Source organism: Haliaeetus leucocephalus, unplaced genomic scaffold, assembly GCF_000737465.1.
Source record: "Haliaeetus leucocephalus isolate CR32 unplaced genomic scaffold, Haliaeetus_leucocephalus-4.0 Scaffold880, whole genome shotgun sequence".
Classification (NCBI taxonomy): domain Eukaryota; kingdom Metazoa; phylum Chordata; class Aves; order Accipitriformes; family Accipitridae; genus Haliaeetus; species Haliaeetus leucocephalus.
The window spans coordinates 4,247,722-4,266,199 of NW_010973316.1; the positions used below are offsets into that span (position 1 = coordinate 4,247,722).

General features: G+C 37.3%; 1 protein-coding gene across 1 annotated transcript; it reads left to right on the forward strand.

The window, feature by feature from the left end:
- Nucleotides 1-467: 467 nt before the first annotated feature.
- SPAG16 (sperm associated antigen 16) lies at nt 468-17,948 on the forward strand. Its single transcript, XM_010583268.1, has 6 exons — nt 468-881; nt 1,562-1,563; nt 5,079-5,175; nt 5,597-5,695; nt 10,959-11,086; nt 17,792-17,948. Exons 1-6 carry the CDS (start codon nt 468-470, stop codon nt 17,946-17,948), a joined length of 897 nt encoding a protein of 298 aa, XP_010581570.1.
- The last annotated feature ends 530 nt before the right edge of the window (nt 17,949-18,478 follow it).

The window sequence follows — 18,478 nt, forward strand, 5'->3', positions numbered from 1 at the left end:
TTAGTCCCTTCTTATGAGGTTGAAGCAGTTTTCCCCTCCCTTCTCTTGTTGCTTTCCTTCCATTTAAGAAAATGCAGTATAGCCTAGTCAGAAAGGTCCCAGAAGTCAGTGGGGGAACCCTGAGGGGACACCAAGGCCCGCCCAGGCTTGGCCAGCGACCACCCTGGAAATCTCTAGAATCTCCTCACGGTCCCCGCCGGGCCCGGGGCCACTTCCTTGCTAGTAAAATGCGTGGAGAAGCTTCGCCTCGGCTTAAAGACAGCACTCGTTGAGACCTCCGCGGGCAACAAAGCGAGGTGTGAGTAACGCTAAATTAAACGAAATTAAATTAAATCGCCGCTGGGTGCCTGTTCCCGCCACCGACCCGCCCCACGGCGGCCGTTGGCCGTGGGACAGGTGCGGGCGCCTCTTCTCGCGAGAGGCCGCCCCTGGCAACGGCACGGCGCGACGGCGGGGAGGCAACGGCCATGGAGGAGGCGGCGGGCTCTGAGGCGTCCTTCTGCCTGCAGAGTATCCTTCCTCCTCCGGAGTATTTTCCTTCTCCTTTTCCTCCTCCTCAGTATTTTCTTCCTCCTCGTCTGAGGCGGGCGGCTGGGGGGGGCGGGGCGCCCCGGGGTCCCGCCGGCTCCCCGCCTCAGGGGGCGAGCGGCGTGCGGGGGCCGTCTCCTCAGCGCTCCTGCTCTCCTCCCTGTGTGCTTATCCTCCCCAGGCGGGGGGACCCCGGGGGCTGCCTCGGGGGCAGCTTTTTTTGGGTGGGGGGAGCTGGGGTCGGGCAGGGCGAGGGCCCCGTGCAGCCCTGCCTGTGGCGCTGGCTGCTCGCTGGGAGCCGGGGCAGGACCGTCCCAGCGGGAGACCGGCGGGTTGCCAAGTTGTTTCACAGAGTAAGGGGGGGGAAAAGCCAAAAAAAGGCCCAGTACCTTGTTGATTCTTTTTGTGGGTTATTGCCCCTGGAGGCTAAAAAGGGGCAATATGCGGCGTTCAGTGTTTTTTGTTTGTTTGTTTGTTTTTTCCCCACCTGCCGAGACAGTAGGGTCTTGCTCACTTTTAACGTGATGGTTGTTTTCATTGCTAACGGTAAGAGTCCCTGAGTTACCCGTAGGAAAAGCAGAGTAATTTTATCCTCTCTTGCTGAGGGGGCAGTCTAAGCAAGAGTTAAAATCCTGAAATTAAACACTCTTGTCGCCTGTCTTGTGTTAGTTGTTGATCAGTAAACACAAAATATCTAGGGAGCTTATTAGGACTCAGTCCCAATGTGCTGCTGTAAAAGGTGCTGCTTAATTCCCCAGTGCCTGCCACACAGAGTAACTGGCTAGATATTCGTGGTTTTGTTTAGTACTGTGTTTGACCAAGTTATAAAGATTATGATACAATAACCTATACATAATTCTAGTTGCTGTGGCTTTTGGGGGGGGGGGGGGAAGTTCAGTTAGAATTCTCACAACTGAATTGTAGCAAATTATTTTAAGAGTTTATGGCTTTTAAATATGTAATTTTTGGTCAGACAACCCAAATTCTAGTTTTGTCATTAGATCGGACTAGCTCTGTCTGTTCTCTTTTGCAGCTGTGAGCTGCCAAATCAAGATCTTTCAAGCTTTGTTTTAGAGGTTAAACAATCACAGCTTAAGTGTTAGACCTACCAGTACTTTAGTTTTTCCTGCCTTGCTAGAATTAAGATGTAAGCCAATATAAAAGCAATTAAAAAAAAAAAAGGAAGATTGTCCTTTGTGAGCTTGTGCCTCAGTTTCTACCTCCTTGGAACTGCACAGCTGTTTTCACACTGTGTGGTGTGCTTAAAAAAACCACTGCATCAGGATGTGTTAAAAAAAAAAAAATTGTCAGCATTTCCTGGGAAAATACAACAGTTTTAAAAATTAATTCCTCTGTTTTATTGTGCACCTAGCTATGATTTTTGGAAAAAGGAGGAAAAAATAAATCAGGATTTTTAACGTAATATTTTAGTCTGTGTACAGTGTTTGCAATGATGCATTAGTTTAGATGATAGTGGATCACAAGGACAGTCAGGTCAGTAGAAAATTCAGGAAAAAAACACAGTATTTGAAAGTGTTTTACTTATGAAGGGTATACCGTGGTGATGTTTCTATTTGCATTGAAAGATTTGATAAATGCAGAAAGAAGTAGTTGGGGGGAGGATCATACAAAAGATAGCTTTAGAAAAAACAGTCTCTGATCAAATCACTAAAGGTGGTGTGAAAAATTGCTGGAGACAGTATTTTATTTAAATGTACTTTATTTAAATTAATGTTAAGTTGATAAATACTATGCTATAAAGTAATGAAGAGGCTTAGGAGTTCCACAGAAATATGCAGAAGTTCAGGTCTGGGGCCCCCAACATAAGCAGGACCTGGACCTGTTGGAGTGAGTCCAGAGGAGGACCATGAAGATGATCAGGGGCCTGGAGCACCTCTCCTATGAGGACAGGCTGAGAGAGTTGGGGTTGTTCAGCCTGGAGAAGAGAAGGCTCTGGGGAGACCATACAGCAGCCTTCCAGTACCTAAAGGGGGCCTACAGGAAAGACGTGGAGGGACTCTATCAGGAGGTGTAGTGATAGGAAGAGGGGTAATGGTTTTAAACTGAAAGAGGGTAGATTTAGATTAGATGTAAGGAAGAAGTCCTTTACTGTGAGGGTGGTGAGGCACTGGAACAGGTTGCCCAGAGAGGCTGTGGATGCCCCATCCCTGGAAGAGTTCAAGGCCAGGTTGGATGGGGCTTTGAGCAACCTGGTCTAGTGGAAGGTGTCCCTGCCTGTAGCAGGGGGGTTGGAACTAGATGATCTTTAAGGTCCCTTCCAACCCAAACCATTCTATGATTCTATGCAGATACTTAGTTTGTACGTAGAATTACTACATATATAGGGAAATTGTCCCCTGCTTCATACAAAAAATGTTGTACCCAAGTATTCATGCTATACAAACACGACCACACTTTAAATTCTCATTCTTTAAAGAGAGAATATGTAGTCAGCTAGCTAGTGCAAGGTTATCTTAATCTAATTAAAAAAGGGGCTTTTTAGAACATTACCCTGACTAGTCACTCAATATTACTGTGTCTTATCTTGACTCGCGTGCTGCAAGCATCCGTCTTGCCTTTTCAAACAATAAAGGAAACCTATTCCTCCTGCTTTGCACTCGCACCTTGCTGTTGATCCCTTTTTCTGATGTAATCAGCAGTTCAGATGAACTTTTCTCTTTCCGAGTTGAAGGAACAAAGTCTAGGACTTTGAAGCTATTTTATTAGGATGTGGTCAGACACTGATGCGAGGACTAAAACGTTCCTCTTATGCTGGGTAGCAGGCAGACAATTAAAAGCTAGCCTGATGCCTGAGTCTCTGATTGTTCTCTCAAGTCCGTTGGGTCAGCTCTTGACAGTTGTGTCTCAACATGAGCTATGTTCATCTCCGTTCTCTTTGCTTACCTTGGTGGACCCACATATGGTCCTGAAGTACCATGCTGAGAAAAGATGCACTTGCTGACTGCACAATTTCTATGTCATCCCATTAAAGTCAGAAGAGTTAATCCAGATTTCTTCTGGTGTGATAGAGAACAGACTTAGGCCTGTTAAATCTAATAGTTTGGGTGTTCCGTTCTTTTTTTTCCCCCTTATGAAAGAAAGCACATTTTCTGGAGATGAGTTTCTGCACAGTTCAGGTTTTAGAATTAAACATTCAAGAATCAGTCAGGTTAGAAAATGAAGCTTTTGCAGAGAGGTGGTGACTTGAATTCGAGTCCTGTGTTCTACACCTGCAGTCTGTGATGCAGTAATTTGGGAAGTAAATTTGCGGGCACATGTATTACAGGCATTTGCTTTCATGTACTAAGCTTAGATAGGAGATTCTTAAGAAGCGTTCATGGCAGTTTCCTATTTATACCATTTTTATAGTTATCTGTGTACCTCCAACTACATGATATGCTTCAACTTGATTACTGAAAATTATGCCTTTATTCACTCGACTTCCCTGTTTGTTTTTTTGTTCTTGTTGTTTACAAGAGAAAATGACATCTCTCCATCTTTTATCTTAACCCTCTGAAAAACATCTCTAAAAACCAAATGGTGGTTATCATTTTTTGGGACATGATCTTCAGCTGTTAGCCTTCCAGATGGTTACAATTTAACTGATAGTTTTGTTGATGCTGGGGTCATGAATGCAGATGATGCTTTTACACATATATTGTACTGTCAGAACTGTAGCAAAAGGCCTGGTTTTTAGGAGCATAATTTAGATTTGGGAAACTTGATTCAAAGCTGGAAAACCCTGTATCTTTTTATTTTCCTCGGTGTGTGAAGTACTGAATTGCCAGCTTTTCTTTTCTTCGGAAGTTAATTTCTGGTTTATTTACACAGGTCATTTGTAGGCTAACTGATTTCCTAGGGAAACTGTCAACAGAGCATCTTGCTAAAAACATTTTCATTGTACTTTCATGGGCGGTGAGGCTAGTGGATGAAAAAATGTTTATTTGGGTTTCATTTTACACTATTTGTAGTTATTTTTTAGTGAAAAGTTTGACTCTAAGGCATTTGGAGGAACTGTAGATAATTTCCAAATTAATTTTGACATTTTGAAAGTTCTTTATCTTTTTATTGTAGCTGTGTTGTAATTATTGAGGCATTTGATCAGCTTCAGTAAATGGTCCTTTAGTATTCAGTGTTTGATTTCAGATGTTCATGTTTGAACATCTGTGCATCTGAATTTGATACAAAATGTGATTCTCTGAGAGCTTGAAGCTAGTTATGCTTAGAAGCACAAAGTCTGTGAAAGTCTCAGTGCAGTAAGACCCCTGCAAAAACTGATGATTGGGTGAGAGCAGAGTTGAGCTACTGTTTAATTCAGAACAGTGCTTGACTTCTGCCTTTGATCTGATGAGGCAAATTTTGAGCCTGCTTTAAAAACTTTGAATTTAAATTCTGTCTCTGTGCACATAGTTTTCACTGGAGCTGGGCTTGTTCACCTAAAGGCTGAAAGAAGCCTTGAAAGTGTGAAGTCTTGTGTCAAAAAGAACAAGGGGGAATGTGGCGATAACATTTATAGATGGTGGGTTTATGATACCTTTTTTGTTTTTAAGTTGGAACTCATCACTTGCATCAGCTGTTTCAGACTTAACAAAATCTGCAGAATTAACCATAATGGACGACTCTAAAGATGATTATCAGTATGAAGAGGTAATTTACTAAATTGATAATCTTCTGATATATGTGGTATTCATGTTTCATTCTTTTGTTTTACTTCATCAGTCACAAAAACATCCTTGGAAGAATGACACGAATCTCCTTTTATAAAGTGCGGTGATGCTAGGCATATCTTTATTTTTCAAGAGAAGATTTAGTGTCAGTTGATTTGTAATGTTTTACTTTTATTTGAACATTAAATACTTTTTCAAAGATACAGGTATTTCTATTTAGATGTTTCAGCTTATTAATAATGAATATTTCAGTAATATAAATTCTGTTTAAATATGGCAAAATATTATTTTAACAAGAATGAGACTATTTTCAGTAGGTGTACTGGGAGTAGAAACGGTTGTATTCTGAAAGAAAGATGTATCAGATATGCTGATACCTAACTTTAAATCCTTTAATCTAGATTCCAGCAGATGATGAATTTAGTCTTCAGGAAGATGATGAGGATCTGTCAAAGGCTTTGCAGACTATTCAAGAGCAGGCTGAAGATGCCCAAATTTTAGTAAGAACTTCCTAAACTTTCTAAGACTCTGTAATTCAGTTGGCATTAGTGGCTTAAAATTACATATGATAATTTATTCTAATGTTGAAATATTTGTGTAGAAGAGATTGTCTCTTCTCTTTATTTTTTAGAAGTTTCTAGGGGTAAACAAATGCCACAGTGGAAAAGGTAACTTATGTTGCATGGGTTTCATCTTCCTTTAACTTTTGTTCATTTTATGTTCCATAAACAACCTGATACTGCAAACACATGTAACATATTTAAATTATCTATCCATGTAATTATTAATATTATTACAATGTATCATTATTTTAGGGTTTGTTTCTTTATCTGAATGGATTGAATGAGAGGGTGATCCCTGATACAGGAAAGAAACTGCATATGCTTAAGACCCACAGAAGCTTGTACTTGAATACTTCGCTAAAAAAGATTATTCATATATCAAAAATAAAGAATGGGCTGTTATGCTATGTAAAATCAAAATATTAATGAAATCATCAATCATTTCACACTACTAGTTTTTGACAGTTCTTACATTTACAGTTTGATTTCAAAACAGTCATATAATAGTTCAGAGTTACACAATGGGATTGTTATATTGCATTTTCCAAAATATGATTTACCTGAATTTACTTGCTTATAACAATCTAAAGGAAAAGTGCTTTTCCCTGCTGTGTTTCTAATATTGCCACTATCTTATAGCCTCATCAGTAAGCTATTGTCATAGTCTTTGTTTTGCAAAAGCAAATTATTAATAATGAAAAGATAAAATTGTGAATGATTCTTAACATCAAAATGGATCAAAAATGTGTATTTTCTTCTGCACTAGTGCCTATCAGCAGATCCGTTTTGTATTTTAGATCAAACTTTGAATGAAAACTGACAATACCAGAGTGTTAACTGTTATGAAACTGTATGTGCCTGAAAATTAAGGGAAGGTTGGCAGAAGTTTTTAAAACGGAACATGCTTAATGTTAACTGAGTAGTGGAAATTCTTAATGCTCTTAGGGATAACTGAAGTTATGTCGGTTTTACTGTGTGAGTTGACATTCAAATAAAAAGTGAAACAAGGAAGAATGTTTTTAATCTCTTGGTCTTTTGTCAGTGCTATATTTATATAATCTTTTACCTCTTTATTGATTTGTTGGACTTTGAGTGGTAGGAAACAATATGCTAATATCTATCCCATTTAATCAAACTGAAGAAAGTGTTACCTTTCCTTAAAACAGAAGAATGGGTGTGCTTAAACTCAAATTTTCTTTGATTTTGTGCTTATATGAATAGAGATCTGCCTTGCTTCTTGACTCATTAATTGGAGGCCTCATTTTTTCCATAATTTTGAAATTGAAATAATATTTTCAGCCTTTAGACAGAAAGACTTGAATAGAAAAATATTTTAATACACTTGCTAGTTGCTTGACAGCTTTCATAATGATTTACTGTGTATTTTGTGAGGGTCACTGACTAGATTGATGCTAATTCACTGGAAAGACCAAGTGCTGCAGCAAATGCTTTTGGTGACCCAAGTTAGAAGCACTGTTTCCTGTGAATTAATATTGGATCAATATCCAAACTCTGAGCTAAGAAGCACAGTAGAAGGCTGTCGTCTTCACGTGATAAATAATTGTTACACTTTTTCAATTATTAGCTTCTAATCTTGGCTAAAATAGGTTAAATTAGGTAACAACCATATCCTGGAATAGCTTCTCTATGATAAACAGTTTTAAGTGACTGTGTATATTTGCTGTTCATAGTAACTTTTCTACCTAAACCCGTATTAAAGATTGCATTTCAGTACTAGATGCAAATCTTTTTGTTAAGGAAAAGAAATTATATAGAGATCAAGTGAGCATCCAGAAAGTGATTTGCCAAATGCAGATACTGTAAATATCCACAGTTTCTAAATTGAGTAACTACAGTTTTTTTATGCTTTGTTAAAAAGGTCAAGTATAACCAGGAAAATCTAAGAAAAATGCTTATTTTCAGATTTCCTTCCAAAGTAATTAGCACTAATTACTAAATTAAGAAAAGCAAACATAAGCAAATAAGAGGTGATGCTATTCACCTTTTAAAAGAAAATAATTGGTGTGTAGGAATTAAAGCTATGTTTCTACAGGGGATATTGAGGCACGTTTTCTCTCCTTCTGGATCTCTGCACGTGTGCAGTAGAACTACTGGTCTTTAAGGAGTTTGGTGAGGCTCCCTCAACAGTTACAGTTCATGTTTTTGTTTGGATCCCAACAATGGCAGCTGATTCAAAATACAGCTGTGCTGGGCAGCATATGCTTTGGATAGCAGTGATTCTGCCTCCTGTTCTAGTCATAATTTTTCCTTTTCAGTCACAAGTCATGATTTTTTTCTGTTGTCCTTGTTTTGAGGCATTGTAAAGTAATATAAATTATTTTTAAACACAAGGAACAGAATATTTTGCATATGAAAGAAAATCTTCAGCTGATAGGGACCCTAGGAGAAGGATGCAGAATTTCTGGAAAACCACACACACAAAAGAAAGTTGGCTGAATTGCTTTCTTCAGTAGTTACAGCTATTACACTTCTGTTCCAGGATCTTTATTTTCTTAATATCCCCAATGATACTCTGAAGTCACATGGCCCTTCATTAACGTTATATTCTATGTAGGTTTGATTTATAATTTGTTTGATCATGTTAAAAATCTTTGAATTACCTTTTTTATTCATCTTTAGTTTAGCAAATTTTGTAAGAACATCTCATTTTATTTTCCAGAGAAATTATTAATTTATTTGGTGTTAATCTTTCTTCATTTGACAGAAATTTTTGTGAGTATTGTGGAAGTCCTTAAGGTTAAGCTTTTAGCAATTATGTTATTTTACTGGCCATATGTGCAGTCCTTGCACTCAAAATATTTTAAAGATTTTAATTTAAATATTTAACCAAGAAATATTTAATAAATATTTAACAAAGCAAATATTTAGGTTTTTTATTTTGATTTAATGGTTGGAATCCTTTAATAAGATGTTTTTGTCTATATAGCTTCTATAGGGTGTCTGTACCACATTAATTAATAGATTGTATTTTCCTCATTTCTAAATAGGTAAATATATACAAAAAAATTACTGTTATGCCATTCTATGGGTAGTCATCCAAGGTTAATATTAAATTAAAGAAAGTTGCTAGCCTAGTATCACTCGAAGTCTGCAGAAGAGCTAGGAATTTAATTCTGGTTTCCTGAGGCCCTGTTCCAATACTGTGCCTGTTAGACTGCATTCATTTTTCCCTATATTGTTCCCTGCTCGAGCTTCGGTTCCTGAAATGATTCTCAGTGCTAGTATCTAGCTAATAAATTCTCTTCTGCACAGATGAAATGAATTCCTATCATATTTCCATTTACTAAGGGAATCAAGCCGTGTCATTTCTTCCGAAGACTGGCTTAATAGATGCATTTGGGAAACTACAAGCAACAATATTAGCTATTTGCCTCACTTAGACTAAAGAAAGAAAAGAAGCAAGAAAAGGGATGCAGCTGCATGTCTGCAGATGTACTCTTTTTGGTTCTTGTATTACCACAATTAGAAAATAGAGCTGTCTGATGTACTGTATCTCTAGTAACGAAAATATGCTAAATATTACATTGCACTTGGCATATTGTATTATTCATAATAGAGTGTTACTTGGCCTTGATCATCCATGTACAATTCTTTCTGTTTATTTTAGGTAGGTTGCTTGGAATAAACACAACATTTTCTTTTGTGTATTACACAAAATGGCTATGAGATTTTTCCAGTGTTTTTATTTTACCAGGAGAGAAGCCTTTATCTCCAGGTAATTTATGCAGTCATGTTAATAGAGCTCCCACTAAGGACATGAATAAGCCATAAATGAATGGAGTTATCAAAAATCCCTGGCCTACAGATTCTTTTTTAAATGGATGGAGAAAATAATTTGCAGTCACAGCCTTTAGCATGTCTTGATGAATATCTCACTGGAATTTTTTTCAGTTTTGTTAGTACTGAAATGAAGAAAAGAAGGTAGGCATGTGTGGAAGCTGTTTTTGCTTCTCATCTCTTCTCTATAGTGGTATCTCTTTTTTTTTTAATAATATGTGGCACACGTTATCATAGAATCTGAGTTTCTTTCAAGAGTGTGCTGAGTGATAGTTGTCAGGCCCAGGTTTGTTCTGTCATCCTCTCACCAGGAGGCAGGCATGCCCAGTGCAGTATCTTGTCTTGGATAGTAAGTAGCCTGCATCGTTGAGCAAGTCCATTGTAGCATTGTGCCCATGTGGAGTTCCCAAATGCCTAGACTCTCATATTTAGCAATGTCAAGTTGCTGTAATCCATTTGAAGTCTGAATGAATTAAGGGCACCTCTTTGACTGCCAAGTTGTGGCAGTCTCTCTCATCTGGTTATATTTGAATGCATTTTGTGGGGGAGTAGTCTCAGACTAGGTTGTATTTTTACTTTTCTCATACCTCCTTGCACCTTGAAATCTTTCTGGGAGAGTTTAGTATCAAGCTAAGCACTGAGGGGGCTGAATGGGGTTGAGTGAAGGAAAAAAATTTGCATTGCAACAGAAAACTGTGAAAGGGGTTTTCTTTTTCTCCATAGTAGGATTGTTCTGGTTTGTTTTGATTCTGCTTTTGGCAACTGGGCTTGACCCATGAGCTGATATTATCTGAATAGCTGTCTATCTCGATGGCACTGGAGGAGCTGCACGTGAAGCCTGGTGTACCATCTGCATTCTGCTAGCACTTGTAGCAATGTTGTCTGGCAGCTTCATTTAGTGTCTGCATATGGATGTTGAGGAGAACTGATCTTTGTGATACTTCTTAAGAGATCTAATGATGGAGATGCAGTTCTTTCCGTCTCTCCGTTGCATGCATCATTACAAAAAAGAATATAAGCCATTTTACTGTCACCTTGGACTTTTGCATTTTTCATTAGATGAAGTACTGATTTTTCTTATTAGTAGTTTTTAAAGTTGCTGAAGGATGCAGGAGTATGAGAACTCCCGGGTCAGTGACAGAAGATCATCCATCAGTTTAAATAGTTTCAAGTCAGGTTCAGAATACTTGTTTAAATCAGGTGATTTTTGAGTTAGCTTCTCTATAACCTTTCACAGACCTTGACGCTGGAAGGATCAGTGATTAAAGTGATCAATAAAGACAAGGGAAACATTCGGCTGTACTTCAGTAGATCTGTGACTTTAAATTACTTCAGAAATAGAAGGTATGATAATTACATTTTTCTTACAGGTTTAATAACAATTATCGAATTTTTATTTCAGGCTTTGCAGTCAGTTCTGACTTCTGAGAAATCAGTGTCTGAAATACCTGAAGCAATGGATGATTTCTTCTGCAATTTCCTGGTCAGATTGGGAATGTCCAGAACTCTTGACTGCTTCCAGACTGAATGGTAAAAATATTTTAAGTGACCGTGTTACTTTGAGAATTAGGAAGTAGATGCTCAGGATGCTAATATTTCCAGTATTTCAGGACATGTTTCCAGAAAACTCTTCTGAGTACAAGTCATTCTTAAATAAGTAGTGTTTTACCAAATAATTATATTCATGTTGAGAATGAGGATGCAAACTGTTGTTTTAAAGACGGACTTTCAAGAAAGCTGACTCCAGGGAGCTCCTAAACAGGTGCCTTTTAAGGACTGTATGCATTTTGCCTAACTCTAGACATTTACAAGCCTGAAGTGGTCACCTGAGGCTGCTTTTGTGACCAGTGAAGAGAAATACTCATTTTCAGGATGCAACTCATCTAAGTTCTTTAAGCTGTCTGCTTTAAGACAAAATGAATTAAATTACACTTTTTTCAAGTATATTCTGCTTTCCACTGACTACCAATGAAAACTAAAACCAGCTGCAGTGCAGAAGGCATCACTGGATCAAATGAGTCCAATGCAAAATGACCAGCATTTCATTTCAGCAGTGCTGAGAAATCATGTGGTTTTGTGATTTTCTTCCTTTCCAGAACATGGGTGCCTGCTTAAAAACTGAATATTTTGTAGTATGCTATAGTATTTGCACCTTTAATTGTTTGGATGTGTTTGGACATTCATCATATATACCTTGTGTTTTAAGTAGCATAATTAAAATTTTTGATATTTGGTAATTTTTGGTACATCAGTCAAATAATATGGTTGGTTTAGTTTTTTCTTTCTTTCATACAATAATCAGAAGAGTAAGCTCTTGAACTGTTGCTGTCTTCTTTTTCCAAGCTTATATAGATTGCAGGGATTTTGCCCATATTTTGTGTAGAAGTTTAAACATGCAGCTTTGTCTAAATACTCCACTCCCTCCACTGCTCTCTTTATATACAGAATCCTACAGGATGTATACTTTTTTTAATACTGATTAAGAATGATGTGCCAGGAATGTTGCAAAGCTTGAAAGGAGAGCTGAATTATTTTGGAGCAAAAGATGACACTTGTCATAAATTTCTATTGAAATACTTACAGTTAAAAGATTGCTTTGAATCTGCAAGTTACACAAGAAAGATTCTGAGACGTGGAAACACATCTTTTTGAATTACCTTGTAGGCAGTCCTTAAACATGAGAGGTTCCGAGATTTTTTTTAATAAGGCCTTTTGAAATTGTTTAATTTGAAAATTAGTGAATTTGAAAAGTTAGAAACATCTTTTTTTTTCCTACAAAAGCCTTGAAGCTTTTAAATTTTCTTAGAAATATTCTCTAATGGGGAATCATTGCTGTTATTTGCAAGGCTCTGGTCTTATTGGCATAGAGCTCACCAATCAGGCATTGCTTTTGGAATTAATAATGATCTGCTTTTTGGTAGCATAACAGTGCCACTTAAATGATTCCTTAGAGAAAAGCACTATAGTTCTCTATTCTTTTTCAACGAAAGAACTGATATGAATAGCATTAAGTTCTGAAGTTTAACAGTTTTTATGCTAAAAGATAATTAATACTAAACAGATATAAATAGTGACCCTTTTATGCAACTACAGCTTTCTTTGAAGGACTTACAGTCTGAATTTATCTCAATGGCAAAATTCAAATAGCTTTTTAACGAGCAAGTGCAGGTCTTAGCAGGCCATATCTTGTAAATCCTTAGCTATATGTATTTTTTTTTCTCTGTAAGTAATATTTTTAATTTCAGTAGCATTACAAATGAGCTCAGCAAGTCAGGATCTAATCTTACTGTATTGAGACTTTTTCTGCATTAATACCTTATTTCAAAATGTTTCATGTTGGTTTGAAACAGATAATTTACAATATTAATGAAAGTGAGAGTAGATTAGTGTACTCAGGTTCCTCATTATGTATTGGGACGACACTCTCAATCTCATGCTGTCGTGATCAAGTACTAATGGAATTTAAAATGAGAAATTAATTAACGTAGAGAAGATTTATCAAAAGGCTTGCTTTGAAATAATTGTCTGTCTGAGATCTAAAGGTCACTTAAATTGGACCAAATTATCTGTGTTTATTTCAGAGTTTGAGAAAACATTCTGTTACTGTCCAGCTGTATAAAATGTCATTACTTGATTAAGTTTTATTTTAAGCCAAACCCACTCTTTTTCTATGATGTAATGAATAATTTTATCACACTTGCAGTGACTTTTTTTCCTTATGTAGTTTTTTTGCATGTACACTTTTTTCTTCCAGTTATAATTTAAGGAACTTTAAATTAGACTTAAATTACTTCTAGAATATCTAATTTACCATTAAATTTTCTATCATTTTGATATACAAGACTTCATAGTGCTTTTGTTGCTTATTAAAGTTATTGGATTGACAGCTTTGGAGTATGAAGTGCAAGGGCTGATCAATTGTAAATTCATGTATCTGACAGTCTATACCTCCTAATCCCAAAGAGCTCAGTGCTGCCTGCAGCATGTTGCCAGTCTGATGAGCAGATGAATCATTTGCTGTTCACACATGTGCATGGAGCTATCACTGTGATTAGTTAATACACTCATTGGACTGGTAATCTCTGACTAAGTGTTCCTAGAGACCTGGCAGTGTTTCAGCCTGTGAGCAAAAGGAAAGCTGCAGACTAATTACAGAAACATGATTTGAAAATTCTTTTCCGTTTGATGTGGTTAAAATTATGAATAAACTTACGTGACCAAGCAAGGTTAAAAGCTATGTCTGTATTGTGTAAGCCTTGCAAAGATTGCCTGGGCTGTGCATAATGGAGCACATGCAACAAAGCTACTGTGTCTTCTCTGAGTATAAAGGTAGACTCATTACAAAAAAGATTCCCTTTTGCAGAATGAAGAAAATGGATATACGTTGTGATCCTCCATGTCACAACTCCCTGAAGACAGTGGAAACAATCTGCTTATTTCAGGCAGACCTGAGTTTCCTCTGCTCTCTGTCCTCTTTGGCATGGAAGTCATATGGTCATGTTAATGTACATTGTTCTCTGAGTTCTTAAATCCTGAGAGAAACGAGGGCTATCAGTTCCAGGACAGCATCACACTAAAACAGGTTCAAGTTTTGGATTAGAACTGGCTCAGAACACAAGTGAAGTAACCTCAAGTTTGTTTTGCGATAAGCCATGTGGTCATACCTACTTTCTTGCCTATTGACAAGCATAATATGATAATATAAATGTTCTAGTTATATGCCGTAATAGATTGGAGCACTCTAGGGCAAAAAGGTGCTTTATTTTTCTGTGCTCATTTCTTTCTCAGCCTTCTGTTGAAACAGTTTAAGAGGTTATCAATTGGAATGATAATTTTCAGTAAGAAGTTCTTGTAAAAGCTAAACCTTGAAATTTTAATCCCGGAATACATCTCTAGGTGAGTTATCCCTCAGTAAAGGATTACCCTGAGCTATATATCAGTTTGTTTATTGCAGGTCCTCTCTTCAACCTGTTTCCTTTAGAACTCTTAGAAACTTGAATTCAGTGTAATGTATATAGTAACAATGTATTATTTTTAGTCAGTCTGCACTGGGCTTTGATCATCTGTTCCTTAGGTTTCCAGATTCTTGGTTAATTTTAAAGTGTGATTCAAAAGTAATAACTCAGTTGTTCTGAAAAGCTTAGAAAAATACCTGTGTGTGCATGGAACTAATTTAATTTGCAACACAGTTCCCTTCTGTAATGGAAAGAAGTGAAACAACAGCTATTTGGCCGTTGGCTAGGTATGTAGGAGTTCTGTAAGTTTTACAGGACTAGGTTCATGAAAGATAATGAGCTTTCACAATGCAATTTTGTTGTGTGGTTTTCTATTTCATTTCTGCTACATGCACAAAAGCCTTCATTTTCAGTAGTGTTCTTAGACAAGGGCATAGTGAATTCATTGGTATTAATTGTATTTCATTAAAATTATCTTTCAGAGTTCTTAGCTCTGCTGGAGGCTAAGTTCATCAATTATCCATGTCTGATGTGTCTTTGCAGAAACTTGATGGTTTTCATGAGATGTAGTTAGGGCATTCAGTGGAGAAACTTTTCTGGCAGATGAAGGAGTATGTAGAGTTGTGATCATCTGCAATGAGAAGTGCCCTTATTTGTAATATTTCCAGTAGGAATTGTACCTGCTCATCAGTCAATGTTCATTTGAAAAAAACAAAAGAAAAAAGACTAAGCTTCTTTCTCAGTATTAAAGCCTGTTGCTACTGTAATTTGCTTAAGAAAATGAAGTGATTATAGAATGAATTTTGCTTTGGACATGTTCAGTTTAACTTTTCAAAAACCTTTCATCTACTGGTGGTGAATGTGGGTGACAGCTTAATTCATAGGCATGAGCATTCCTAGAAGTGTCCACAGAATGCAGATAAGTAGCATTTAGACATAAGAGTTTCTAACATTCCCCTTAATTTTTTTGGAAGATGTTAAGTACAAGTTGTTGTCAAGTAAGAATCCCTTATTCTACAAACACTTTTTGTTTCTGCAACATGTTTTATTGATCTAGGAATGCTGTGCTTGCTGTCAAGTTTCAAATCTGCTGCTTGTGTCCAAGTGCAAGAGATAGCATTTAGTATAGTTTTATCTCTGATTACGGCTGTTCTTTTCATACTTACTTATTACTTGGAAAAAAAGTAATGCACAAATTCAATATATTTTTCACCTGAAAAGGCAAATACTGTTCATATTACTCCTTCTAGTGAGTTCCCACACAGAATATCTTCCAGCTACAGTCAAGATCAGCAGGGAAGAAGATTGTGGGACTATAGTCTTTATCTGATATAAATTATTTATATCTCCACTGAACCTATGCTGAACTGATATCATAGCTTGTCCTTGTTTCAGCTGGGATAGGGTTGATTGTCTTCCTAGTAGCTGGTACAGTGCTATGTTTTTGAGTTAGGTATGAGAAGAACGTTGATAACACTAATGTTTTCAGTTGTTGCTAAGTAATGTTTAGTCTAAAGTCAAGGATTTTTCAGCTTCTCATGCCCAGCCAGCGAGAAAGCTGGAGGGGCACAAGAAGTTGGGAGGGGACACAGCCAGGGCAGCTGATCCAAAGTGGCCAACGGGGTATTCCATACTATGTGATGTCACATCTAGTATATAAACTGGGGGGAGTGGGGACAGGGGGATTGCAGCTCAGGGACTAACTGGGCATTGATCAGTGGGTGGTGAGCAATTGCATAGTGCATCACTTGTACATTCCAATCCTTTTATTACTGTTGTCACTTTATTAGTGTTATCATTGTCATTGTTAGTTTCTTCTTTTCTATTCTATTAAACTGTTCTTATCTCAACCCAGGAGTTTTACTTTTTTTCCTGATTTTCTCCCCCATCCCACTGGGGGAGGGGGAAGTGAGTGAGTGGCTGTGTGGTGCTTAGTTGCTGACTGGGGTTAAACCACGACACAGCTACAGTAGTGCACAATGTCATTGTCTTCAGTTGGTCTATAAAAGTTCGTATTCATGAGTATTCTTAGCTTTCATTGACATCCTACCAAAAGATGGATAATCCTAAAAGATACGAGACTGACTGAGTAGACTTTATGGCCAGGGCTTATAGAGATTCCCAGGTTGCTACACAGCATTACATGCTGCTCCAGATTCTCTTTTACTTCTCAAAATGCAAGTTAGTCTGTACAAGTATTTAACTAAAGTAGCCTGTCGTGGTTTCAGCCCAGCCGGTAACTAAGGACCACGCGGCCGCTCGCTCACTCCTCCCGCCCCCCTCCGGTGGGATGGGGGGAAGACGGAGGAGAGAAAAAAAAAACAAAACTGGAACCTCGAGGGTTGAGATAAAGGCAGTTTACTGGAACAACACAAAGAAATTGCAACAACAACAACGGGACTAATGAAAAAGTATACAAAAAGAGTGATGCACAGTGCAACCGCTCCCCCCCCGGGCCCCGACGCTCTGCCACTTCCCCCACCGAAAAGAAGAGCACACCCCCCCGCCCGCTCCCCATTTATATACTGAGCATGATGTCACATGGTATGGAATAGCTCCTTGGCCAGTTCAGGTCAGCTGCCCCGGCTATGCCCCCCCACCTCCCAGGTTCCTGTAAAAAAAATTAACTCTATCCCAGCTGAACCCAGGACATAGCCTTCAGACTTCTACATCAGGGAATCATGTTTTCTCAGGGGCTAGTAAAATAGGTAAATATTGGTAAATATAATTAAATAAGGAGAGGGTAAGATGAGTAAACAGGAAGGAATGAAGAAATTTCCCTAGGTGAACTCTGTATTCCATGTTGAAGATAGCTCATAGAATCATTCATCCAGGTTATCTGCAGCTTTGTCATCTTATTTGAGTCCTCAGAAAAAAAATAAATCTTGGATATATTGGAGCATATGAGATAAAAAAAGACTGTGAGTATATACAAATGTTATTTGAACAAGAATATTTTTTTTTCTGTCTTTTATTTAAGCTATTCAGAAGAAGGGAAGGGAAAGAACAATTGTTTAAATTGAAGTACTGTGTTATACAGGACATGTCTTTTGACTATTATGAACAATAATACATTTTAGAGTGAAAAGCAGTAAAATAGAACAGTGTGGTAGGATAGTACTGTTGCTAATTGTTAATGATCATTAATGGTAAATGCCTTGAGATGATAAATATCTTTGTGATTCTAGTTTAGGTAAATGCTAGCATAAGAAGGGAGACATTAGTGAAGTGAGAGAAAGGAAACATGGAATAAAAAATCTCTCTGTTTCTTTTCTACTAGGTATGAACTTGTACAGAGAGGTATGTTCACAGCCAAAGATATTGGATTGGTTCCAACTGTGTATACCCGCAACCAGCAACTTGAGGCTGAGAATATGCGTTTGAGGAAAGATTTGGAAAACTATAAACTTGCTGCAAAGTATGTTGTTTGGTCTTAATGAAACTTTGATATACAGTAGTAAATGGCCAGATAAAGTAAACCCAAGTACTTAATGGAAATAGGAAGTTCCTGTTTGTTATGCTGGCTGCATGTATTTTTACTTCTAGGTGACACTTATAATTACAGTTCATGTTTCTCAGCTCTATTAGAAACCTAAATCTTAATTTCTTTTATTTGTATTTACTGGGCTATAGAAAATAATTTTCAATATATGGTAATCACAACAAATTATTACAAAGAATCATGACAGTATAATATGTAGAACTAAAAAATAAATAGTTATATGCATTTTGTATTAAAATACAGTACTATAAATTACAGATACCACAAAAGATCAACATAGGAAAAAAAATCACTATACACTTCCTTTTTTTTTTTTTTTTAATTGCAAAAAATCTGTCACTCTGGCCCTAGTGGTAAATGGTATGTCAGTGTAAATTACCATCATTGATTATACTTGTGTGTACATTGTAGTAGTTGATTTTACAAGTCAGTTGTACTTCAGTCATAAGAGAGTTAAAATATTTA